Source organism: Myripristis murdjan, chromosome 13 (assembly GCF_902150065.1).
Source record: "Myripristis murdjan chromosome 13, fMyrMur1.1, whole genome shotgun sequence".
Lineage (NCBI taxonomy): Eukaryota > Metazoa > Chordata > Actinopteri > Holocentriformes > Holocentridae > Myripristis > Myripristis murdjan.
In genome coordinates, this window is record NC_043992.1 from 37,049,874 (window position 1) to 37,076,440 (window position 26,567).

The window sequence follows — 26,567 nt, forward strand, 5'->3', positions numbered from 1 at the left end:
ACAAAACCCTTCTGGTAGACTCGTAAGTTATGCTTCAATAGCAGCGGGGAGGGGAAATAATGAAATATGCCAATTCAAAGGAGCTCACTGGGGCTATGAAACATAGTACAGATGGTCATTATTTATTTGACAATGGTAGATTTAGAGAAAATCCTCTACTAGTTGCCGTTAAGCGAGACATGAAGTTTAGGCCACAGGCCTGCAATTAATACAGTTAACTTTGTTTGTCAAAACACGGAGCCTTGACTTCTTTCTCCTCATCGTGTCTCATCTCTTCATTCTGCCGGACCAGCAAATGAACCTACTGTATACGTCTCTGCTGTTTTAATGGAAGAGAAAGATTGATTTGCTGTTTTCATTGTGTTCAAAGAAAACCGTTGGTCTCATCTCTGCTTTTCTCATTGCAGCTTCATAAAATATTCATGTTGTAGTTGTTATATATCATGTATATGCTAGTAATCTTACTGGTGCAGAAGTTATATTATTGGAATGTTATGTAGCTGTTTTGACTCTAAAGGCACTGATGGTCTGGCATCACCACTCTGATCCACATACTACCTTCTGCTTCAGACACAGGAAACTTTATCAATATGTTCCTCTTGCTCCCCTGTTTTTGTTTCATTACAGTTGTGTGCTAACCCGTTGTGTGTAAGATAAATCTTTGTGGTGTGTTGTTGGGAACACGTGAGTGGAAAAAGTCTGAATTCTCAGCTTGGCTTTCTTCGAGAGACTCTGTGCCAGCCGCCTTGGCACTGAGAGAGTTTCTTAGAGAGAATTTCTGACAGAAAACTCAGACCGGTTCCCACTCAGTTTTCAGTGAGAGGGAAAGTATTGGGAGACTAACTTTGAGTAACATTATCCATAAATCTTCTGTTCTTTCCTGAACATGGTGTTTGAATTTGGCTGCACAGACACATATTCGCTCATAACCTCCGAGCCCCCCCCCCCCCCCCCCCGGTTCGCTTTTAATAGCCCGTGTTAGTAAGGCTTTGTGGCAAGGCGAGCCCTTCTGTCACGCGGTAGCCTGGATGGTGTTTGCTCTCTAAGCCCCACTTTCTTCTGACACTTATATCAGTCACTGACACTCTAAAAGCCTGCATCTTTGCCGCTGGTTTGATCTTGATCATTCTCCATCCTCTTTCCATCCCTCCCATCTTGGCGTCAGTCTCTTTTTTTCCCCTTGTTTTACACAAGTCTCTCTCATCCTCACCTCATCATCCTCACCTTCCTCTCTGATTTCGTCTGTTTTCATCCTTTCACTGCCGTCCTCCCCCCAATCTCCCTCTGCCCTTAAGCTTTTCCTTTCTGGGTGCCACTCTTTCACTTACATCCTGTCTTTTCTGTGATCCTTGGTCTCATGTCCTTTCCACCGCACTGGCTTTGCTCATCTCTATCCTTTTCCCATTTCTGCATGCCCTCATTTTTCTTATGCATCTGCTTTTTTTTTTTTTTTTCCATCGTAAAGCTCTGTACTCTTTTTCACTTCCAGCATATGTGTAAACACTACTCCATCTCCCAGGTTCCCCTGTAAACATGCCCAGTCTCCTGCAACTCCCCTGCAATCACTGTAAACAGGCTCAGTGCAGCGTGAAATCAGAAATGCACCTGTTCAGCCACTTAGAAATGGGAAAGCTGTCTCAACTCATTTTTATGATGTGTTCTTTATTGTCCAAGGGCTTAGTTTTTGAAATTACCTTTTCCACTATCTCAGAAACTTTTTTGGCCCCCCACAAAAAGAGGTTAGCGTAGTTTCTCTGGCAGGGCACCGAGACAGACGTGTTCCTTTCGCTGGGTTCCTTCTTTTACGAGGAAACTGCTGACAAGGATTGCATTTTCTCATCAGGTGCTCCAGAGTACCTCCTTAAGAGCCTGGCTTTGTCTGTTCATTGGTTGGTTGGTTAGTTGGTGTTACAGTGGTCCCTCATTTATCACGGGAGTTACGTTCTAAAAATACCCCGCAATAGGCGAAATCCGCGAAGTAGTCAGCTTTATTTTTTTTTTTACAATTATTCTAGATGTTTTAAGGCTGTAAAACCCCTCACTACACACTTTATACACTTTTCTCAGACAGGCATTAACATTTTCTCACTTTTCTCTCTTGTTTAAACTCTCAACGTTCAAACCTTCGTAGAAAAATAACCCCAGTATTATAGAATGAACGCATTCTGTACTGTACAGGAGACACGGCACGGAGGAGATTGATTGACAATGGTCTACAGTCCCTTAGCCAATCAGGACGCAGAACACAATGCGCTGTAAAAAAAAAAAAAAAAAAAAAAGCTTGCAAAATTGCACTAAAAAAATCCACGAAACTGCGAGGCCGCGAAAGGTGAACCGCGTTATAGCGAGGGACAACTCGTACTCATTAGCTTGTGTGTTATTTTGTTTGTTGTCTGTAAGGCAGTTTGCTCATAGGCTGCACATCAGCCAACAAAGACGTTGCTCTGTTGTGCTTCAACGCGTTATACATCACGTTCAGCAGCTTTTCCAAACGAGAGTAACGCCCCTTCCGTGGCATTTTGGCGTTAAAAGGTGGCATTTTTAAAGTCAGTGTGGCTTCACTCAGTCTAATCGTGCGAGCCCCCCTCCAGCATCTATAAAGCAGAGTTAGTTCAACGGGACGCACCTTGGTTTTTCACTGTGTCCTTGAGAGTGCACGATGATTACCAGGGAGAATTAATGCCACTGAGTTCATGATAAATACACATTGGCTAAAGCTGAGAAATGATCGCCTATCATTTGTATGAGGAGTCAAGTCCATTGGCAGGGTTAACTCTTTGAGCTTGATGCATTCCCCGAGGGCACAAGCAGCAAGGCTGGTGTAGGTAGCTTAATAAGTTTTGTCACATGGCTTAAGGCTGTTGTCATGATTGATAACAGCCAGCGAATCCCCACATCGATTGGCCACGCTGCCCATGTGTATCTGTCCAGAAGTGTTTTGAACGTGCATGGACTGAGCCTGCCGGGTGTCATGCAGACTGACTGGGGATCTGCATGGCAACTGACGGATCACAGCAGCACAAGGGCACCACTATCACAGTCCCCATCAGCTCGGCAGCCTCAACTGTGTACCGCCGGGCAACCCAACTCCACTCACGCCCAGCCAAGGGCAAAACACCAAGGGCGGAGCAGACCTTTGTTTGTTGCCACAGCCAATCAGATGCTTTCCCTCAAGGGAAGTGGGGTTGAGCAGAGTCTTTTTATAGTAGCCTAAACCAAAGGGGAGAATGCCTGCTTTAGAAGCCACAGACCACTGTTTGGACTTGCTTCTTTACCTGTAATTTGGAAGAGACGCTTCCCATGTGAGGGTGAGGCCCTGTCCCAGGAGCCTACCGATGACCAGGTGCTAATTGGTTCTTAGAGAAAACTGACAAGTGCTGCAAAAGTGCAGTGCAGGTGCAGGCACGCTGCTGTCACCATGCAGCAGTTAGAGATGATGAAATTGCCAGAGTGCAGCCTGTTTACTGAGAGCCACTCAGGTCAGAGCAGAGGCAGAGGCCCTTAATGCAGCAGTAGATGGGATTGCATTGCAGGGCTTTTAGACTGATGTTAGAGTGGACAGCCTTCATCTGAGGGATCGATAAAGAAGTGGCTGCCTCCATTCTGCAGTGCAAATCTCCGCCCCTGCCTCACAAGCTATATTTAAATGTGAGCACACCGGATTACACAAGTATGGGGATGAAACAATCACATTATAGGCCTTAAGTTTAAGGCGTGGCATCGCTGCTGTTTTCCATTCTTCAAATAAAATCGACAGCTCGTGACATTAATTAAGAGACGTGCCTCTCACATTGTGGTTCTATGAATTAACTGCTTCATCATTCGATTGTGTTTCCAGCCGATGTGTGCCTGAAAGATAATGTGTCAAATGGTGAAACTGCATCCTTTCTTAATGACATTTTTTATTTACAGGAACCTAAATTCTTTATTATTTGATCTGTTATAGCTACACCTAATTAGAAAATATTCATTGTATTCACAGTAAGTTGTGGCATGGTTTAATCCTCAAAACACAGCAGATTACAAGCGTTGCTAATAGGCATTGGTGCAGCACTTGAGCAGACGAGAACTATATAATCCACGTGCATCGCCTGTGAATCGGCAGCCATCGTTTTTGACACCGTGCGTGCGTCTGTGTTCCAGTTTCGACTTGGTGACCAACGGCGGCACAGCCATAGCCCTGCACTTTGAGCGCGCTCCATTCATCACCCAGGAGCACACTCTCTGGTTGCCATGGGGACGCTTCTTCGTCATGGATACCATTGTCATGCGGCACGAGGAGAATGACATCCCGAGCTGTGACCTCAGCAGCTTCACCAGGCCCAGTCCGGTGGTGTCCCCGGCCCCGCTCACCGCCTTTGCTGGCTCCTGCGCCGAACGGGGGACCATTGTACCTGAAATCCAGGTGAGCGCCCAGCCTTTCGCTCACCTCTCTCCTTGTGCCCCGCAGGTTGTGATCTACATGGGTCTCTCCTCCAGATGATTCATGCCACATGTCTGGGAGAGAGCTACCCTTCCCCACTCTAAAGCCTATTCATCAAGCACAAGTGTAATAGTAACTCTGGCTCATGGCAGTGCTGTGATTTTATCTCTCCAGTGTAATTGGTCTGTGGAACATGGGCAATTTACAACGTGCATTGTACTGTCTTACAGCAGAGTGATGATGATTACATTGCACACACAAAAACAGCCTGGACATTTTTAATTTCTCCTGGGCTGTGATCTCCCAGGTTGAGCGTACAAGTAGAACTTGAAAGAGCACACTTTTACCTTTCATGATTGTAGTTTTGTGTATGTTTTGATGTGGGTTTGTGTGTGTGTGTGTGTGTAGAAGTGTGTGTACAAGTGTGAGTGTGGACTGGACACCCTTGCCTTGTGTGTGGGTTTGCATGTGGCTACCGTATGTCTAGCGGGCGTTTCTGTGCCCTTCTCTAATTACTTTGTCTCCCAGTTTGCTTCATAAGATTTATGGCATATCAGTGAATTTAGTATGCAGTCTATTCTATTTATAGTAGCCTTGTCTTTCCTGTTCCTTCAACCTTTAGAGTGCCACACAGGGATGCCGGCCAATTTATAATTCTGCTTATTAAAGGGGTATCGAGATCAATTAACCAGGTAGAGCTGCACTCGGTGAACATTTAGTCATAAAGAAAACAAATCATAATTGACATGCCATCTGACCAGTGTTGCATTAACTGCACTGGATGGCTTTTTTAATTGCTGCAGTACATCCTGTTCTGCTCTGTGGCAGCAGGGGCAGGAGAGAGGACTTAATTAGACCAGAGAGGACTTGGTCGACTTCGCCGGTGTCACAGACCCCTGATCCCAAATGCTGATATTATACACTGCCTTTGCTGCTTTACCTATCAGGAGGTTCCAGGCCTCACCTCCATGGAAATTTACCAAGGCCACAATGCCTCCCCAACACTAAACTAAGTTTTATTACTCTATACATTACTGTAGTGTGCAAGGTCTGAGCCCAAGGGCACTTTGGCAACCCCGCTGTCATATGGATTTCTGGGAGCACTATTGTGCTAATGAAAGGAATGCTATTACTAAACCAGTTATGAAAAGTAGTTACCTTAGAATAGAATGAACAAATATGTCACTGGATTCCATGTAATGCTCCGTCTTAATTGTCCTCTCATTGATTTTTCTATTAAATCTCCCATTGAGCCCATGGGTTTGGCTCGGTGGCAAGGAACAATATCAGAGACGGAGATTGCAGTAGCCAGTGACTAAATGAAAGCTGATTTGGTAATCTGTGCAAAACATGGGCTGCTTTCTTAAAATGCAAAAAAGATGGGGGAAAAAATGAATATTTCCTCTCAGTTTTGTCTTCACATCATTTACAAGCTTTTTTTTTTTTTTTTGGTGTACAGTCCCTGCAGGAGGAGGTCCCTATCCCTGGGACAGACATGAAGCTCGGCTATCTGAGCAGCAGGACTCCCGGCTACAAGTCCATCCTGAGAGTGACCCTCAGCCACTCCACAATCCCTTTCAACTTGATGAAGGTTCACCTCATGGTGGCCGTCGAGGGCCGGCTGTTCAGGAAATGGTTCCCTGCAGCCCCTAACCTCGCTTACGACTTTGTGTGGGACAAGACCGACGTCTACAGCCAGAAGGTCTACGGCCTGTCTGAAGCTTTTGGTAAGCGACGAGCACATGTATTTGCAACACGATATCCAAAATAAAACATGTGAATCACTAACAATATATTCATCTCTTGCATCTTTTTCCTTCCAGTATCTGTAGGCTTTGAGTATGAGTCATGTCCAGACCTTATTCTTTGGGAGAAGAGGACTGCTACGCTACAGGGCTATGAGATTACTGCATCCAAACTGGGAGGATGGGCCATAGACAAGCACCATGCCCTGAACATCCAGAGCGGTGAGTCAACCAGTAATCCCTTGCTGTTTCCTTATTTCAACTATTTATTCATTAAAACAGCTACTGAGAAAATCATTTTAATAATTTATCATGTCCCGCTGCAGACTCAGAAGCTAAGTAAGCAGCACGGGGAATGTGATATTTGGAGCTAATGCCTTTAGTTTGACACCGTCGACGACTTGATTCCCGTGCCGTTGTGAATTTTTTCAAGAGTGCCCATAACTACCACTGTGTCCACGCGAGGCCCTAGATGGTGCTTTTAGTGTAACATTGAATTGTCCTCCCTGCCTGTAGCGTTTTGACGCTTTTTCAATACAGGAATGTCATCTAGTCTCAGATAGGTCTGACTTTTTTATTACCACTGTCCCTTTTTAGTTGAGGGGGGTCAATTTTCTTATTGCCAGTAAATTACTCCTGAAAGGCAGGAGTAGGAATAAAGGGAGAAAAAACTTTGGGCAGCTCCCGTCACGACCAGGGCTTCACAGTCTGTTTGTGTCTAGAAGGGCTCATCAGAGGAGAGCAGGCATGCTAACATGAAAAGTGCTCAGGAAGGTGGCACTTCGATCTGTCACGCTAAGCCTGCTGTGAGCCTGAATGAGCTGTCCAGAGGAGAGAAAGAGCTATTTCTTGTTGCCTTCCTCAACCCCCCCACCCACACCCCCACCACTACCATTACCCCCAGCTCCCTACCCCACCTCCCACCCCTTTGGCACCTCCATGTCCTGTTCATGCCCAGCATTTTTAGAATCATGCCTAATTTAATTGCTTTCTGTCTCGTACCACCACCAGCAGCAGCAGCAGCAGCAGTCTCTAAGATTAAATCACGTCCCGGGAAGGGGATGCTTGGCTGATCTTCTTTGATAGACCAAATGTTGTGCTGCTCAAGGAAGTCAGGTCAACAAATGCCATCAGAAGGAGAAAAACTACCTTAGACGAGCAGATGCTGAACATTTACATATCTGATATTGTTCCAAGAATGCATTGGGAAATATAGGCTGCTAATAGAAACAGTGTGTGTGTGTGTGGGTGTGTGTGTGTGTGCACAGGCATACATGTGCCCTTGTGTCCGTTTGTGCATGCATCTCACAGCACCCTCCTCAGTCCAAACGGGGGGCAGGTGTTACTCCTTTCTTCCTTGTGCCCTCATCAGGTATTCTTCACATGGGCAATGGGGAAAACGTCTTCATCTCCCAGCAACCTCCCGTAATCGGCAGTGTGATGGGGAACGGGCGCAGGCGCAGCATCTCCTGCCCCAGCTGTAATGGCCTGGCTGACGGAAACAAGCTGTGGGCCCCCGTGGCCCTGGCCTGTGGCTCAGATGGCAGCCTGTACGTGGGCGACTTCAACTACGTGAGGAGGATTTTCACCACAGGGAACGTCACCAGCGTCCTGGAGCTGAGGTAACTGAGCAGTCGCCCACTCCCACTCACTCACATGGCCATGAGCTCAGATGGGCCGGCACGCGGGTTGTAAACCACAGAGGCCCATTGAAATAGACAGGAAAGGCCCCATAGGCCCAGGATTGATGGCCCTGCCTCTCTCACCCACCTGCATCAGCCGGAGCTCGGCCTCGATAGGGGCTGGAGTGTATGCACTGGGGTCTTAACAGCAGCTCAACCACACGTTCCAGGAAAAAAATTCATTTCTTTCTTAGCCTCGACACAGACAAGTAAGAGTAGATCTTGAATGTGATCTTTTGCCATTATTAACTTTTAATTAATTCTATCCACTAACAAGTAACATCTCCTCTCCTTTCTCTTCCTTTCTCATTTCCTCCTGCCTCTGGCTTACCTCTGACAGAAATAAAGACTTCAGGCATAGGTAAGCTTTATCGTGTGTGCTTAAATGAACCCCGAAAAGGGTACAGTCCCTGTGCCTGACCTCAAAGTGACCTTTTTCAACACAGACTTGCACTTGTAAGCACGCGGAAAGATTACATCTTAATATACTGAGTGTCTGCTTACTCTTGGCCTCTCTCTGCTTACTCATGCTGCAGTTCTATTGGTTCATTAACTGTGTTTCCTGAGATCACATGATGACTGCATTTATTGCAATACTGCATGGACTGTTGTTGTAAATATCAAATATGATAGGAAGAGCAGCTGATGGCCTTGGCTCAGCAGAGGCTGGATGTTTCCTCGGGTTTGATATTGGCAGTTAAATTTGATTTCCAATATTGTCATTTCCTACATCTTACAGAATTCTGATTGAGCGTCGACTTTCTTTTGTTATGTTTCTTATTATTCTCATATATTATTATAAAGTTGCATTATATTGTATCATACTTAACGTGTCAACTGGTGTTACTGCCCTTAACCTTTTATTGGGCACTCATTAAAATACTTTGAAATTCAAAAAAACAACCCTAGACTGTTATTAGAGAACATGACAGGACTTTATTACTTCAATAAAATTTTTCTAAAATTTTCATTTTGTAATAGAAAATCAAAGCCATTGAGATTGGTCAAATGCCACAATCATGTGACCCGGGATGTAGAGCGATCTTTGCTGATTGGCTGGGTGAAGACCAAATGATTATTGAACTAACTGAGACAGGGGATGGGCCTGATATGTAAAATTTCTGAAATTACCAAAAATAGTCACTTGCCCTATAAAGGGTTAACATGTGTGAGCGCCTGTGTAAATCTAAATATTATGCCAGTGTGTTCTTTTTAATCAAAGTGGCAATCTGAAAAGTGAGATACAGAACATAGATGTTATCACTGGTTAAAAAAACATAGAAAGACTTCATTTTCCATGACAGACGCGTGGGGCGAAGGAAATCTCATTGTGTGCCGTCTTTTGATAGCAGGTCTCAGGCAAAGGGCTATTGATTGATTTTCTATCAGAGGGTCATGACTTCAGCTGGGGAGGATGCAGTCGCACTGAGGATGAAAAGCCCAAAAAAAAATGCCACTATTTCAAGACTGACCACATTACCTGAACGCTCCCAGAAGCTCTGTATTGCTTTTTCTCTTTCTCCACATTCTTTATATCCGTCTCTCTCACATCCATGTGCACCAAAACACTCACACAAATGAACACACAGACACAGTCCTACACACATGGCCCCGCTTTGCTCGAGCAAAACCAAAGGAACGTCAAAGATCTATTTTTCCTTTGCCGTCAGTACTCCACACACATTTGCATATTAAAAAGGAAATTTATCCGAGAAAGCACAGCGTGTGTCTGTATGAAACGGATGCCTGCTTTTCCTGTGTGTATGCGAGCTAGCGATAGGACTGGGAGGTGGATGATCTCACCGCAATGTTCATTGACCCCCCGCTAAGGATGTCCCCCATCCACTCAAACCACGCTCCCTCCATCGCCGCGCCAGCATGCAGCAAAATCCAATTATCTTCCACAAACTAGATGTTGTCAGTGAATATAGATGGAGTGTATGGCCACGGCTCAAGGTCAGGGAATAAACCCTTATAGTTTCAAACACTATGGGGCACCGGCACTGTTCTACATGCAACCTGGAGCCGATAAGGTATCATCTGATTGCATATGCCAGATAGAGGGCCAAGTAGATTCCAGGAATTGAGGCTGTCTTCTGGCCTACTCTTACACAGGAGTCGTTTTTCCGAGCCAACTTCTGCCAAGTTCTGCCTGGAATGTACTGTAGACCAGCAGATCAGTCAACTTGGTCAGTGGGCTGATTGTGACATGTTCGCCTGAGGTTTGCCGCGGTGTCCTGTCATCACTGATTCATTGAAGGTCAATTGTCATTTAAAATTACACACCGGAGTTGACAATTCCACAGACCCACTGGTCCTTACTCTTGTACTCTCATGAAAATATAATCTTTGGCACTTTCTTGCCTCCCAGCCCCAGAACAACCCTCAAGGTTATATATTTGATTGTGTCTTAATCCACTTTGAATGATGCCCTGTTGACGGGTCGCTCCATCATGATTATCAAATCTGGCAGAACTGTGCTGTATCGTGCCCCGATGACTCAAGTCATCTTTAAGGTGACACTAAAGACTGCATTGCTTCACTGCCTGTTTGGGGGGAAAAGGAATCTCATTTTAAATCAGCCATGGGCAAAGTAAAAGCATACGAAATTGGGCGGACGCTTTTATCTGAGGCACCTTATAGAATCACATGGCTTGTATTTTTAGCATGGGCAGTACCAGACGGAAGAAGAACCGCTAAACCTGGCGGCATTAGTGCCATGCTGTCCCCATTGGACCGCAGCCATGTTTGTCAGTCAGTTCTGGCACTTGAAGAGCAAGATCAATCTGGGCTATGATCATTAGCGTCCAGTAATGTATAGCTCCATTAGGCCCTAGATATTTTTAGTTGTAGGCTGTCATGCATTTCACAGATTGGCAGCACAGGATCACTGTTCATTATGAGCTTCGGTAGATGCTTTGACGAATTAGACCACATTGTTTTAATTTATTTGAAATAGATATGTAGACATCTATATATTTTCAAAAAGGAAGCCAGTTTTTGGTGCAATTAAAGGTATAAATTAGACCGTATTTTAGATTATATCAGGTTTTTTTTATTATTATTATTTGGCAAATTGGACTTTTCTACAGTGAGTCTGATTGGGGCTTGCCAGTGTTTCCTGCCACAGTGCTATTGACTATGTGTGGTCTGCTGTCTGTCTCTCAGCTTAGGGAACCTCCTGGATATGAGGGATTACTGTGTCGGCTTGAACTATATTTTTTTCTGTGCTGCACTCTCTGCCTGATGGATGCATACTGTTTGGATTCCTGCTTCAGCTATGCATGCACTGTCTTTCCTTAAAAAGCCCCGAGAGTATGAGAAAACTCACTTATCTGTTTGTAATTCTCACAGCAGTAAGCATGGGAGATTTCACTGCACAATAGTTATTTTTAATATTATTATTATTTTTAATTGGTGAAATAATGACATAACAAACAGTGGGTGACATACAACACATAGCGAGCTACAATCTAACAGACAGACGGCTGACATTACAGTGAGGTGGTGGACATTTGTAGCGGGTGAGGTGGCCTTTTTTTAGATTATAACGTAGGTATTTCTGTGCACAGGGAAGGGATAGTTATCAAGGCATCTGTCAAAGGATCCCATGTAGCCCAGTGACTCCCATTAGACTCCTGCCTCTCCTGCTTCGTATCCTCTCAGCATTTCTTCGTTGAGTGGAATACCCATTGTCTTTTGACAACAGGGATTTCTCACTAAGCTGTCTGCATTGTGGATCAATTCTAAGCTCCGCCATTATGTCATGTTTAATTTCATTCTATTTTTCATTTTCCATGTCCTTGATTTGAACTGTAATTGTGTCCAATTGACTCTCCAAATGGCTTTTGAATCCATGTTAATTGTATTAGACAATGTTTTTTATTGAAAGCGGTGTAGTTCTTCTGGCTTTATTGACTCGGGCTTCTCCTTCTCTCTTTCGTTCTCTCAGCAACAGCCCTGCTCATAAGTACTATCTGGCCACCAGTCCAGTGACCGGTGTCGTCTACTTGTCGGATACCAGCAGCAGGAAGGTGTTCAAGGTGAAATCCCTGAGTGTTGTGAAGGATGTGGCCAAGAATTTGGACCTGGTGGCAGGCACTGGTGACCAGTGTCTGCCATATGATGACACCCGCTGCGGGGATGGGGGAAAGGCTGTGGAGGCCACTCTCACAAACCCTAGAGGTACTGCATTGAGATTATTACTAATGAAGTTTCAATGACTCATTCAATCAGAAGCTGTGTCTGGCAAAATGCACATATTAAGTGAACTGAACATTTGAAATGCACATGCAAAGCAAAGATGGACCCACACTGCAAAAAGTCAAAATCTTACCAAGATTATTTGTCTTATTTCAAGTCAAAAATGTCTTATTACTTGTCAAAATATCTCATTACACTTAAAATAAGACATGATCACCTCAGAAGTAACTTGTTTTTAGACAATTTTCACTTGTTTCAAGTGAATTTTCAAAAAAATTGGCAAAATTTGCCAATGAAACAAGCAAATTTTCAAGTGAAAATTCAATTGAAACAAGTGAAAATTGTCTAAAAACAAGTTATTTGTTAGGTGATCATGTCTTATTTTAAGTGTAATGAGATATTTTGACTAGAAATAAGACAAATATTCTTGGTAAGATTTTGAGTTTTTGCAGTGTTGGTGCTGTCAAGCGACTGTCAGTATTTGGCGAATTGAATTTGGCACATGCATGACGTTTTTTCTGGGTGTCATCTAATTCTACTGTAAAATTAGAAGCAGAGTAAAACTAACCTACTGTAATGCATTGTTTTAAAAAAGAAAAGCGATTATCTTAAGACAGGCCTCTCTGAAAAAATCCTGTTCTGCACCAGCATGTGTAATTGCAGTTCTTACAGAAATGCATATCAGTATCGGTATTGTACGTTCTTGGTGGGAAGATGCCGGCTATCCAAAAAACATACCAATCCATGCCTTGAGCAAACACATACAGGTATTTTAACGGAGATAATCCTGGCGTTTATCTAACTACTGGATCAAATAATAAAAGAAAGTGTCCTTCCTGCCAGATATTTCTCTGAAATCCCATCCAGTGCTTCTGACGGGCTAGACTGCTGGATAGTTGAAGAGAGTTGCCCCAGAGGCTAGATCAATAAACTTCAGTTTTCACACATTAAATTCCCTTCTCTCACTTCCTCCACCACCTAGCTCAAGCTTTGGTCACGTTAAGGCTGGATTTCAGCTGAATTGCCCCCCGAGAAAAACATGTCTTCCCTTGTATTTGCTGAGGTCTTTTTTTTCTTGTTACTTCCACATTTGGGTGATGCATTAGTCATTAGATCACACATTTACTTTTTGTCTCCCAGTGGGATGGCATTATGATTCACATGCACTGAAATAACGCTCAGGCCCCCTCTCAAATGTGTTACATGTATAGTCCAGGTTTGTGATGAAAGGGACCATTTTGCACCAACCACTGATTTGTAGCTGTTGAAATAAAGTAATGCAAAGATGGAGCAAGCTAAGACCAGTTTTCACTGCTTTATTGTTCTCTAAGGGTGCGAGTGTAAGGCAGAGCGAGCCTGGCATTGATGAAATTTAAAATTGATATTGAATCAATATCCACTCTACATCTGTTACCATGTCTCTATTGTCCTCCATTATTGACTGAAGAAAATCAATTCAGGCATTAATTTTCATTACCATGATTGGCCCTTAATTGTCATTTAGTGGTCTTCTCTGCTCACATAAAGTCACAGATAAACAAAATGAGTGATATTTTCGTCTTTTTCTTTATTGTTTACCCTCAGGCATTACCGTGGATAAGTACGGCGTAATCTTCTTTGTGGATGGGACCATGATTCGCAGAATCGACCAGAATGGTATCATCTCTACTCTCCTGGGATTTAATGACCTGACCTCTGCCCGACCCCTCAGCTGTGACGCTGTGATGGACATCTCTCAAGTATGACATCTTTGACCTGGGCAACTTAGACGCTTTTTTTCCATCTCTGAACCCATAGCAAGCCCTTTGCTTGAGTCTAGTCACTGTGCCGCTTACACTGCCGCCTGAGTGTTAGATAATATAGCTGGAAGCTCTTAGATACAGAGGTGCTCAATTTAGTTTTCATGCACATCTGCGCATTAACAACGTGTTGCCAATTTGGCGATTCGCGGGACTGGCAGGGGATTCCGCTCAGGTACAAGGAGACAGTTGGAGCTTACAGGCATCAAATACCCTAGTGGGATGCACCAGTTGTGTGCTGAATGCTGTCAGCATGTCTTTACATGTGAGGAAAGAAACTCCCAGCTGCCACGATTGGTCAGGAAGATCTCGGCTGTGCACTGAAATATCACTGGTCCAGAAAATGATGAATTGATGATGAATTTAGAAAAGCAGCCCCTGAACACAGCTGTGCCCGTCTAGTAAATAAAAAAATAAGTCTTCTTATGATTAACAAGCAAATACAAAATAAAATGGAAAATGAGCAATTATCGGAGCTGGATCCAGGCTGGGGGAACTCGTGGGAATTGGGATAGCTACAGTGTTGGAGCACAGAGCCAAGCTGAAACCAGAGCAGGGGCTGTAGTTCCCCCCGGGGTCCCATGTCCACGTCCCTGGTGGCCCCAGACACTGGCAACCACTGGCCTATAGCTGTAGGGAGATGACAAAGATGACCTATAACTTCACTAACAACATTGCACCCCTCTTAGTTCACATTGACACGCATAGTTACCCCTCCTCCCTCTCCTGAACCCACCTTCCCCCAACACACACACACACGCACACATGAACACATGAACATACATGTACCAGACTGCTACACCAGACAGGACACCCCCCAGGCAAGGACACTTCACTGAGGTCACATCACACTCAACCTCAGTGACTCCCTTATGAGGACGACAAGATGGACTTCATGCTGCATTTCATCCGCACAGCCACTTTAGCCTGACTGTTCCCTCACTTAACACATATTCTGACAAGTAATCATTACCTTTCAAAGTATACAGTATATGCAATTATTATGTGTGCTTATAATTATAGCCGCTATAGCTGTTTTTTATTTTTGCACCCATGAAATTAGAATTCATAGGCTTTCACGGGCTTAAAGATGTGATTTGAGTGACATCTGAAGCGTTGCAGCCAAGCGCTGTGTCGTGTGTGTGTGTGCACTCGTTTGCTTCTTTCCCCTTCTACGTTATCCAGTGTGACTAGCAAACAGGTCCTGAGGGGGCCTGAGATGCCAGTGGAGAGTAGCTTTTTGTGTGTGTGAAATGATGTATTCAGTGGAGGGAGCAAAGCCTCCAGCTGCCCATTCCCAGCCCCTAGGGAACTCCACCCCGCTCACCAGCTCCCTCAGCACCCCCACAAGCCCCTATAGATGTTCACCACCCCGGCTCCACCACAGAGAAGACACAGGCCAACTGAGTGCAGCCCCACAACGATGACAAATCGCACAAGCACTGCCAGAGACACTCAGACAGTAAAAAGCATCCATTAAAAATTCATCCAGGGCACACAGCTTCCTACTTCAAACACTCCTCAACCCCTCACTTAGGGCCGGAGTCTCACAGGAGAAGGCTCATCACAGTGGTCATCGCCTTATACTACACCTATTTTGAACAAAATATTATTTAAGATTGTCTCTCTGCCTCTCCTCGGATGAGGTCACCGATGTCTTTGAAATTCAACACTGTCTCAGCCATGCTATCTGAACCTCGAGCTTATTGAAGCAAAACATGCTTTTGTGTCCTTTGACTCCTAAATTCCATGTGCTGGTCAGTAATCTTACTTTCTTTTAACTTTGTGTTATTGTTTACGCGAGAGGCAAAGAGGTTGACCTCATTCAGAAATCTTTTAATGTGTTTATACCGAGGCATTAGGCCCTTGCCTGTTTAAAGTCTCTTCCATTTTCTGTTTAAAGTCTCGAAAATCTTCTCTTCGCCCCCCCACTGAGCTCAAACTTAAATAGAAAAAAAAAAAAAAAAAAAAAAAAAACATGTCTCAGAACAAGATCACTTGAGTGCTTTTTTTATTTCAAGGGGGTTAGTAGCTTCAGAAAGCTTTATCGAGTCTCTCGTGACAATGACATTAAGTTCAAATCTGAGACTTCAAATAACGACATTACTTGTCTTCACACGGGCATCATGTTGGCACGTGCGGAGAGTGAAGGGGTGGCTTATGGGAAACGGGCAACTGGAATACAAGTGAAATTACACACAAAAATAGTTCATGTTTTGCCGATGTAAATCCATTGCCTCGGTCTCATGGTTGATGTGCCCGTTTTGGTTTTGTGGGTGGCGGCCATGTCAGGCACAACTGACAGCTGCCCCACTGTAGAAAGGGGAGGGTATGATCGGGTTACAGCATATGGGACAGCAGCTCGGGAAATATCCCCTCATCAGTCAGAGTGGCGTGAAAACCTCCTTACAGGCAGCTCCCCCGAGCCACTCCACACTCGCTCATGAAATATTTAACCACCTCTGTTGACAAGAAATAGGTTTTAAGAAATTGAAAATCTCCCCTTCGTTTCCCAAGTAAATGCATTTTCTGCTCACTGAAAGACGACATGTATCTGCTGCCAGTCTCCTGTTTGTTGTGTGTGGCCAAAGATATGTCTTATTATATAAACCTCCTCTGTTTGTGGGGGATGATGGGAGGTTTAAGGAATGCGAAGCTGTGTGCAATGCTGAACTCAGCTGCTTCGTCAAAGGTAGACAAACAGATCGCTTGTGGCAAACATTCATTAACACGTCTAATGCAAAGATTGTTGGAAATCACGCAGTCATATCATCCCTTATCAGTAATACCTGAATTATTGATGCACTGCCTGCTAAATTAGAAAATGAGGAATAAGTGTAGACAGGGTAGGCATAGACAATTAATAACATTAAATCAAGTAGAAGCACTTTTGTAAAGGAAGGTTTTAGGGCGCTCGCTGTAAATACCCAGTCTCCCTTTGAAATAAATCAGGATTCAAGTATTGAGAGAAGCATCTTATTTGCTGACCCAAGTGTACACAAATGGGTATGGGGAATTAAAAGCTCAGAAATGAGGCTGGGGCCAGAGTAAAATCTTTAAATCAACTCTGAATTCTATAGGAAGCCAGGGTGGGGAGGTTCAAATAGGGGTGATGTTGTTTTTCCTTGTGACACATTTGAAATAATATGGCTGGTGGATATTCTCCAGAAAGCCGTTTCTAGGAACTTGCTGCTCTGTGCTGTACGGATTCTTGTATGTTTTGTTAAAGGACCCCCCTATTGGGTGCCGGGCAACAGAGGCAGCGGAATGCCGAGTTGTTTCTGTTATGAAGTTGAGTTTAATGCGGTAACTGTGGCTTTTCTTCCACATTTATGAGTGGGGAACATTTCCCTCAGGCGTTTTCCACATGTCAGCAGCTTTAAATTTGTGTTATTTTTTGTTATGTATTGTTTAACCATTGTCACTTGGCGGTTGTTCACTTCAAGCCCAGACAGTGTTGCCATTGTCCTCATCAGAGATATGCTTTGATGCACAGTCCATACTGAGCACAGCACTAGCTTTCTTCTCACTTGGCTCACTGTATTTTTTTGTATTCCAAAATCTGTGATTGACTCATAAGAGTTTCTGTCTGAACTTAAGAGCAAGACATCCAGGTTAACACACACATAATAGGATGCATAATATGAAATGGCTCCCTTGTCAGTTCTGGTGACACGGGTTTGTGCAATTTTTGTTTCCAGATCATTATGAAAGATTAGCGGACCATAGTAATTGCAAGGTAATTTCGTGTCCTTTTCCCATTTTCTCAGCTGTAAGACAAAGTATCCAAATCAATTCTGAGCCTGCTCTCATGTATAGGTCATCCAGAATCTGAACTTGTCTTTGTACTTTTCAGAAATTGAAGACCAGGTTTTAATCATTCTTTCTTGTGCTGCTTCAAGGGATCTATTGAAATACAACAGTTTATATTATGCTCTGAAGAGATCTCCCTGGGAAGATAAAAGTGGGGGAGACCAGCAGAGTGGATGAATCCACTCATTTCTACTTGTTGGAGCCCAATACATTATTTGCAGAACAATAACTCATAATTTAGGAGGCCAGAGGTTGGCAAGCCTTTCATTTGATAAGAGTGTTCTAGTTTCTTTTCAAGGACTCTACCTCCTGCAATCTCTTTCCATTACAAAATTAATGACACAAAGCAGGGGAAAGCAGTGTCTTAGTCGGGGTGAAGGCTGCAGAAGCCCAGTCCCAAGGTGTCCAGGATTCTCATGATCAATGGCAATGCAGTCTTTTCAGTTAATCTGATCATTTGAATGATCTCTCCTCTTTCCGTCCTTTCTCTCCACTATTGTTATCATCTGTGATCTCAAAAACCATGTTTTATGTGTTTCCCTTTCTAACAGCTGCTATTTTCCTCCTTATCAGATAAAAATCTCTTCAAAATATGTTTTTGCTTCCAGGCTAAGCTATGAGATAGCCAACCATTTTCACAGTATAGTCTGTTCTTTTTTTTTTTTTTTTTTTTTTTTTTTTTTTTTTTTTTTTGGTAAGCGGTTTTCAGTGACTCTTGCCTTGAGGGACTTTTCCCCTCTGATAAAGTGAAAAAATGTCTGGATCAATAAGAGTTATTTTGTGACTTAAAGCTGATATTTTTGGTGTGTTTTTCCTCTCAGGTGCGTCTGGAGTGGCCCACAGACCTGGCAGTAAGTCCCATGGACAACTCCCTGTATGTCCTGGATAACAATGTGGTACTCCAGATCTCAGAAAACCACCAGGTCCGCATCGTAGCTGGCCGACCCATGCACTGCCAAGTGCCTGGCATTGACCACTTCCTAATGAGCAAAGTGGCTATCCATGCCACTCTGGAGTCAGCCAACGCCCTAGCTGTGTCCCACAATGGCATTTTGTACATTGCCGAGTCGGACGAAAAGAAAATAAACCGAGTACGACAGGTCTCCACCAATGGAGAAATCTCCCTTGTTGCAGGGGCACCTAGTGGCTGTGACTGCAAGAATGATGCCAACTGTGAATGTTACTCTGGAGACGAGGGCTATGCCAAGGATGCCAAGCTGAAAGGGCCCTCTTCCCTGGCAGTGTCCCCAGATGGAGAGCTCTTTATTGCAGATCTGGCCAACATCCGTATCCGCTATGTGCGCAAAAACAAACCCTATCTGAATCCTCTCAGCATGTATGAGGTGTCTTCCCCCATTCATGACGAACTCTACCTATTTGACTCCAATGGCAGCCACATCTACACACAGAGTCTGACGACAGGAGACTACCTCTACAATCTGACCTACACAGGAGAGGGAGATCTGAGCAGCATCACCGATAAAAACAAAAACACAGTGATGATCCGACGGGACACGACAGGAATGCCTTTGTGGCTGATGGGCCCCGATGGACAGACATTCTGGTTCACCATCGGCACCAACAATGCGCTTAAAACCGTCGCTGCCCAGGGTCAAGAGCTAGCTGTGATGACCTACCATGGAAATTCAGGGCTTCTAGCTACTAAAACCAATGAAAATGGATGGACCACCTTCTATGAGTAAGTCATATTTCACCAAACACCTGCTTTCAAGTCCATTCTCAGCTTAGAGTTTGGATCCCAGTTGAGCTGATTATAGATTATGGCATTACCCTAGAGAGCAACGAAACAGATCTCCTAGATTTCTTAAATCCAAAATAAACTTTACAAAGTGTCTTTCCTGGATTTCTTGAATTGGAAGCTCTCTATCTGCTGTACCGCTACATGCTGAGATGCTGTAGTGAGTGAATGTTGAGGGCATTAGGAGAGTTGTAGAGCTCTGACATCTGAGTTTAGTATTTTGGCACATGAGCCACCTTCTTATGCCTGGATGTCTATGTCACTCAGAATACAAGACCTGTGCAAGTATGGGTGTAATCCTATTTGCTGTTATCATACCAAATAGGATTACTGGATGATATGTTACTCATCTACACCCGTGCTTGCAGTGACAGACTGCACACCATTACTTGTTTGGAGTCATTTGGTACATGAACGACATATATCTATTGGCAAGCACATTTTAGCCCTAGGACTACAACGAGGCCTGGCAACGTAAGCATGATGGAATAGCCAGAAGTGGGAATTGATTGAGGCCAACCGCACAATGTAAGAGAACAATTAAAACACCCCCACACTCTTCAGTATTTGAGCATAGGATTTTTTAGTTTCTGTGACTTCCATAGAGCAATTTGTCCCTTGGCTAATATACTGTACCGAGGGATACTGTGTGCTAACTGCATGTCTTTCCAAAAAGTGTGATTAAGCAGATTGGTTGGTCAGACATCTGTTTCACCTCGCTGGAGGAGTGTAACACCCTGACACATAATCAGACGCTGTGTTTAATCTGAGCCGACATTTATCACCTGTGTTTGATTTGGTTGTCATCTGAGACAGGTTATATAGTAAAAAAAAAAAAGATACAGTGAAAATGGCACTAATGCAGTGCATTGGGATTTCTCAAGGCAGAGCAATTTGCCTTCAGCTTCAACAAACCCAGTGGATGGTGAGAATCCTGAATGATTTCTCTGCACTGGAACTGAGCTACCATGCTCGGTTTACCAAAACTATTACCAACAACACTGCTGCATGGCAGTTATAAAGTATTTTTGTCTGAATGCTTGACTTTTTCTTTCTATCTATCTATCTATCTATCTTGGTTGCTAGTGACACAAAGGGTTTTGCAAGATAATTTAAAGAATGGATGTTCAAGATGCCCTGAAATATTTCCTACATGCATCAAAGACACTTGAGAAGAAAGAAAGTGCAGCATCTCTACTTTATGTTTATTGCACAACAGAGGTTGGTCTGTAACTGCAGAGCATCTCGTACAGGTTCTTGGGTCAAGACTGAAATGTCATTGTGTATTTAAGGCGTACATGGAGTTTTTATTTCTACCCTCAGCTATGTTTTGAATTTGATGGCTTTGTCCCAAATAGAAGAAAAAAAATACTAATGCCGAACTAGGGAGTGCAGCTGTTACTTATTAATTTCCCTATTTTTTCCTTCTGTATACACATTTATATGACCTCCATCCTTTTGAAAAACATACAATCGTGTAAATGCACAAAAAGTGTAGGAGCATTTTCCAGACAAAAAAAAATAAGAAAAGAGATGGATCCGCTTCCTGTATTTTTTCTCTGCAATTAAGACTGCGACCTCATATTTACCTGCAAGCAAGTCAGACAAGTCATCATGTTTCATTTAGACGCAATAAAGAGTCTTTGTTTTTCTTGAATAATTAGCTTTGAAGGTCACTCGCGCACCTGAGGGTCAAAGCCGTAATTTGCTATCATCGGAAATGAAAAGGCACCTCCATTTATCTCTGCACACCAAAGTGCACTGCTACACATTTTGCCCAAATTAATTAATGTGTACTTAAGTCCTTTAGCCTATAGACTGAATATAATTTCACAGAATCCAGAAACAAAACACAAAAGAGTAAGTGGATAACAAAAGACATCTGCTGCGCGGTCTTGCTGCTGTAACCCTTGGCAACCTCATCTGCTCTGACATTTACTGTATGCGCAGATGCTCTGCTGACCTCCTAATGTTTTTGCTGTACTGATAAGTGCTTATGCTTAAGGGTTACTGTAAATCTATTAATTCATGTAGCATTCTGAAGGATGCCTAATTGTTCTTTTAGCCTCCAATTAGCAGGGCACCAATGGTCCTATTTAGTAACAAAGCTGTTTTAGCCACTGGGCTCAAGAAAGCATTCTCGAGTTAAATTAACGCTTTAAAACATGACAGCTAAATCTTGTGAAACAATTGTCAGTGGAGTTGAAGCAATTTCATGACTATTGCCCTTATGTTACTTTCTCCGTAATCATCCGTCAAACGTGTTCTGAAATCCTCAGGCGCTAAGGGGAACTGAAAATAGGAGAATATGAATAATTTTGTGCAGGGCTGAGATTAGGTATGCTGGAGGGGACGCTGATATGGAGTGGCCGGCCTATTGTTGGGCCCCAGCGCGAAAGGTCAGGGAGCTAGCATGTGACACGGAGGTGATGCGATCCAAATGGACTTGTGGCCATCCAGGGGGAAAACACAAGTCCTCTCCTTTTGCTGAGCACCCTGCCCCTGCATGCCCTCTTGTCCAGAGAAAGCAAGCTAATAGGCAGCTGAGTTGAAGCAGGCCAGAGCCATTAGAGCTCAGCGGTGGAGCCCGAGGAATGGCTCTAGCTCAAGGACCTAATTGAGACAGAGAGAGTTTGGGTCAGTGATCAAGCTGAGGCATGTGGCATTGCTCTGGAATGAGATTTCTGTCTGGGGGACTGACTCTTTTGTTCGGAGGTGGAGGCAGGCAGGAACACTCTTTTTGCCGTGTGAGTTGAACAGTTAAAATTGGTGTGTGTGAGTGTCTGTGTGTCTGTGTGCATGCCTGCAAAAACGTAACATGCAACTTTAAAGGCCACATGGCATGAAAAATGCAATTTTTGGTTGTTTTTGCATGATCGGCAAGGTCTCGGGGCCACATAAATACTGTCCCGTGCATTAAACCTGTGACAAATGGAGAAGTGCACACAGCCAGAGCCCGCCTACGACGAGCCTTGCCACTCTCCATTAACCCCTGTTGTATCGAACTTGGTTGCAGTTCCACCGTAATTCCACTGGGGGTGAATGAATGGGGCTCTATGGAGCTAAACGGCTAAATTTGTCTCTTACTCCTGTTTATGGTTGAAAAATCGCAAATACTGTTGTAGTTTTTGAAAGTTCAATATGGATTATAGGTTAAAAGTGAAATTAGCGAGAACTTATATCCTTTCGATTTCCTACAGTTTGGGCTGTTGTTGGCCATAACATGCTAGCATTTGCTAATGAATGCTGATTGGTCAGTGACGGACTTGCGGCTGTTTATGACGAGGGATCCCACTTGATGGCACCTGAAGACCAAGAGAAACTTTTTGAACACTGAAGAACACTTTTTGAACGGCTTTTTAGAAGATAGGTGAACTTAAAAAATCCAATATTCAGCTGAGTGTATTTTTTTAGCCCCCCCTTTTGAAAGCGCCCTCACATGGACAGAGACGTGTTTCCGAGACCCGGAAGTTAGACGGGAGTGCCACTTCTCCCTGTATTAGACATTCTCTGACACTGCCCATTTTTTGAAACTTTAACAACAACGTTTAACATCACGCTCAGCGGTAGCCATGACAATCATACGTAATATAGATCTATATAAGATGACAATTCCTGTTACCGGTGAGCACCATTGAGCTCCGTTGAGCAACGTAGGTTTCAGTTACTTGCCTGTGATTGGCCCGACCATATGTCACTCAGAAAACAGTCAGCCAATCAGTGGAGAGGGGCTGATTCTCTCCTCAGTGTCATTTCTTTAACTGTGCTAATGAAGTTCGTATAAAAACAGGCAAACTTATAGCCGCATGACTGAAACTCACCCCAAAGCAATATTTTGATTTATTTGTCAGCGTGAATTTAGTGACTCCTTGCAGTCTGTAGAATTTGGGGATGAGCTGGCAACATCACAGCAGATTGGCAAAACCTCAGATCCAACACTGTTGATGACACATGAAAACCGGCATCATCGACCGGCACAAAACACGGATGTGGCGCAAAAAAGGTCTCAAAGGTCACCCGACATGCAGGTACAGTTCAGGAGAGGTGCAAGAGGCCCCGTCGGCAGCCTCTGCAGGAGCCACACACACCTGTGGCGTAGCTGTGGCGGCATTTTGACAGAAAGGTAAATGGCCTAGGTAATTGAATTGTTGCCTTGGGAAAAAAAAACAAACAAAAAAAACAAATGTGCCAGCATCAGGAAGCGTGTGCAGATCGCTGATGGACATATTTTATATTTTGTTTACTTTTACTTAAAATATCACTTTAATGACTTAAAAAATCACTTAAAATACTGTTGACAATTTGCATAAGGGTTACAAATAATAGGAGAAAAATATTTGTCAAGTATATAATTCATAATGTAATAAGAAATGATTTTGTATAAACTGTCCATTCATTCAACTTACAGAAAATGTGCCATATCGTGATATGCATTATTATCAGGATATGAAATTACCTATATCAGGCTATAAGATTGAGGTCATATCACACAGCCCTACTGGAATATATAATGAACGTAGGGAGAATAGCTTGTTGATATAATAGGGTAGAGCAGTATCACAAGAAATCAAATGCTTTAGATATAAATTATTCTGCCATTTAGCATTTCCTGAAGTGGAGGACTTAGCCTGAAAAACATCGCTGAATCCCAGTCCACTGTACAGTTCAGATCAGATAACATTTATCTCTGGGAGATGATTCCTCCCCACTCTCCCTTTCCATATTGGATATTTGAGATGGCAGCGCTGAGGAAATATCCGTAAACCAGCGCCCGCCATCTCATTTATTAGAGGCTTTATTATGGCAGGCAGCAACATTGAGGAGGGCTTTCCAATCTGTATTCACAGCACAGATAAAAGTCTTCATTCTAAGTAATGTACCGTTCACTCACTCCCATTCTGGAACACTGGCAAGCTGAAAGATTTCAAATTGTTCTATGCCGATGTGCTCTCCGGGCGAAATGAGACAATCTGGCCATTCATGTTCCTGTGCGTGATGAACTGACTGATTTGTAGGCCGGGGAGATGCTGCATCTCTCCAAGGAGTCTCACCTCAGTGCTCCTATTTCAGAGGCTGCATAATAAGATTAGGTGATATCACTAATCTTTTAAGCTAATAAGCAGTTTTCTAAATGTGAAAAGTTGTGTGCTGTCTCGTCCCGCGCCTGACAGTTTTTCCCTGTCAGTAGTTTTCTTGTTTCTTTTTTTTTTCTTTCCATCGCATACTCTTGTCCCCTGAAGGTTACTCACGGTATATAACAGCATGCATGTATACTTAATGCCGCATTCAAGTTTTATTGGAAGAGGCGCAAGAGTGGGATAACATCTCATTGCTACACGTTGGATGCCTTTATGTTGTCACACCCAAATCCAACACATGTTAACAGCCACACCGAGCCGTGTGGGTGGGCGTATTGCAATCATGGGTGCTTGGACAGCGTGGACCAGTTTTTATCCGGTTCAGATCAAACTTAACAGGTCGTTTTGGGGTCCGGTCAAGCTGCTGATTTTGTTTTTGTTGTTGCTGTTTTTTACTGGTCAAAGGTCAAGGTTGGTCGTGCATGCCGTATGATAATATAATATACCGAAACAGCACACGGCACACACTGCAAAAACGTAAAATCTTACCAAGATTATTTGTCTTATTTCAAGTCAAAAATCAAGTTCAAGACCTTTATTTGTCCCCGAGGGGCAATTGATTCTGCCGCAGTAGTAAAAAAAACAGTACAACAACATCGACAACAACCACAATGACAACAACAGAGTCAGACACACAGCACAACAACAACTACAAGGAGACACACAAGGCAGACAGTAGTAAATAAATCAGTAGTAAAATAAAAAAATAAATAAATAAATAAAAAATCAGTAGTAAGTAAATAAAATAAATAAAAAAGTGCATACTTTAATAAAATGGGAACTAAAGGTGATGCTACCTGTACTGTACAGAGTTGAGCAGTGAAATGGCGGAGGGTATGAAGGAGAATTTGTATCTGTTAGTTTTGGCTAAAGGTTGTCTTATTTCTAGTCAAAATATCTCATTACACTTAAAATAAGACATAATCACCTCGGAAGTAAATTGTTTTTAGACAACTGGCAAAATTTGCCAGTGGAAAAAGTGAAAATTCACTTGCAATAAGTGAAAATTAGCTAGAAACAAGAAACAAATTTTGCCAATGAAACAAGCAAATTTTCACTTGTTTCAAGCAAATTTTCACTTGAAACAAGAGACAAATGTCTAAAAACAAGTTACTTCTGAGGTGATCATGTCTTATTTTAAGTGTAATGAGATATTTTGACTAGGAATAAGACGTTTTTGACTTGAAATAAGACAAATAATCTTGGTAAGATTTTGCGTTTTTGCAGTGCATGTGCAGCATCTCTGTGAGTTCATGTCTACATTTATGAAATTGAAGTTGAAAATCAGCCGTAAACAGACTGCAGAAGACACTGGTCATTCCACATGAGCAGTTGATTGTATTTTTGTGAATAAGTGATGGTTTTGATTTTATTACACTGGAATTCAGACACCTGTTGGATTTGCTGTGATGTTTGCCACCTGTGTTGAAAATCAGAAGGGAGTAGAGGTAGAAGATATTCCAGCCTACAAAAAAATCCCGTATGTCCTACTTGGAGTTACCAGTATAAAGTCGACATGAGTGGCTCTTCCCAGGTGCCAACTCATATTTGTGGTAAACAGAGTAATTAATCAACATCAGCTTCACAAAGTGCGCTTACTTTTTGTTGTTTTCATATGTATATGAAATGAGTACTTTGGGGTTTGTTTGGATGCTGGTCAGACAGAGTAAGCATTTAAAGTGGCATCACTGTGGGCAGTGGTAAATGTTGATGAGTATTTGTCAATATTTTTAGAATTTTATAGATGAAATAATTATTCCATTAATAATAATAAAAAAAAAAGATAGCAGCAGCCTTACTTAAATTAATATATATTTATATGCATTTATTTTGGCCTGTACCTGCTAACATACAGTATACTTTCACACAACAAATTTTCCTACGTTTATGATTGTTATTCCTTCCTTTTGATACAGCAGATCTAAGAGTTAGGCTTCTCAAATCTTGGGAAAGGCTGTTTCAGCTTCTGTTGCAGTTGCCTCTCTCTGCCAGCTCTGGCTCATGT

The 26,567-nt window shown here is 43.1% G+C and overlaps 1 protein-coding gene across 1 annotated transcript in view; it reads left to right on the top strand.

The window, feature by feature from the left end:
- tenm4 (teneurin transmembrane protein 4) overlaps positions 1–26,567 on the top strand; it is a 168,525-nt gene that overhangs the window by 120,825 nt on the left and 21,133 nt on the right. Inside the window, exons 18-24 of the mRNA XM_030066430.1 lie at positions 4,144–4,405; positions 5,883–6,150; positions 6,247–6,390; positions 7,541–7,790; positions 11,803–12,035; positions 13,638–13,792; positions 18,487–19,364. Of these exons, the coding sequence (XP_029922290.1) occupies positions 4,144–4,405; positions 5,883–6,150; positions 6,247–6,390; positions 7,541–7,790; positions 11,803–12,035; positions 13,638–13,792; positions 18,487–19,364 (2,190 nt within the window). The remainder of the gene's footprint in view (positions 1–4,143; positions 4,406–5,882; positions 6,151–6,246; positions 6,391–7,540; positions 7,791–11,802; positions 12,036–13,637; positions 13,793–18,486; positions 19,365–26,567) is intronic.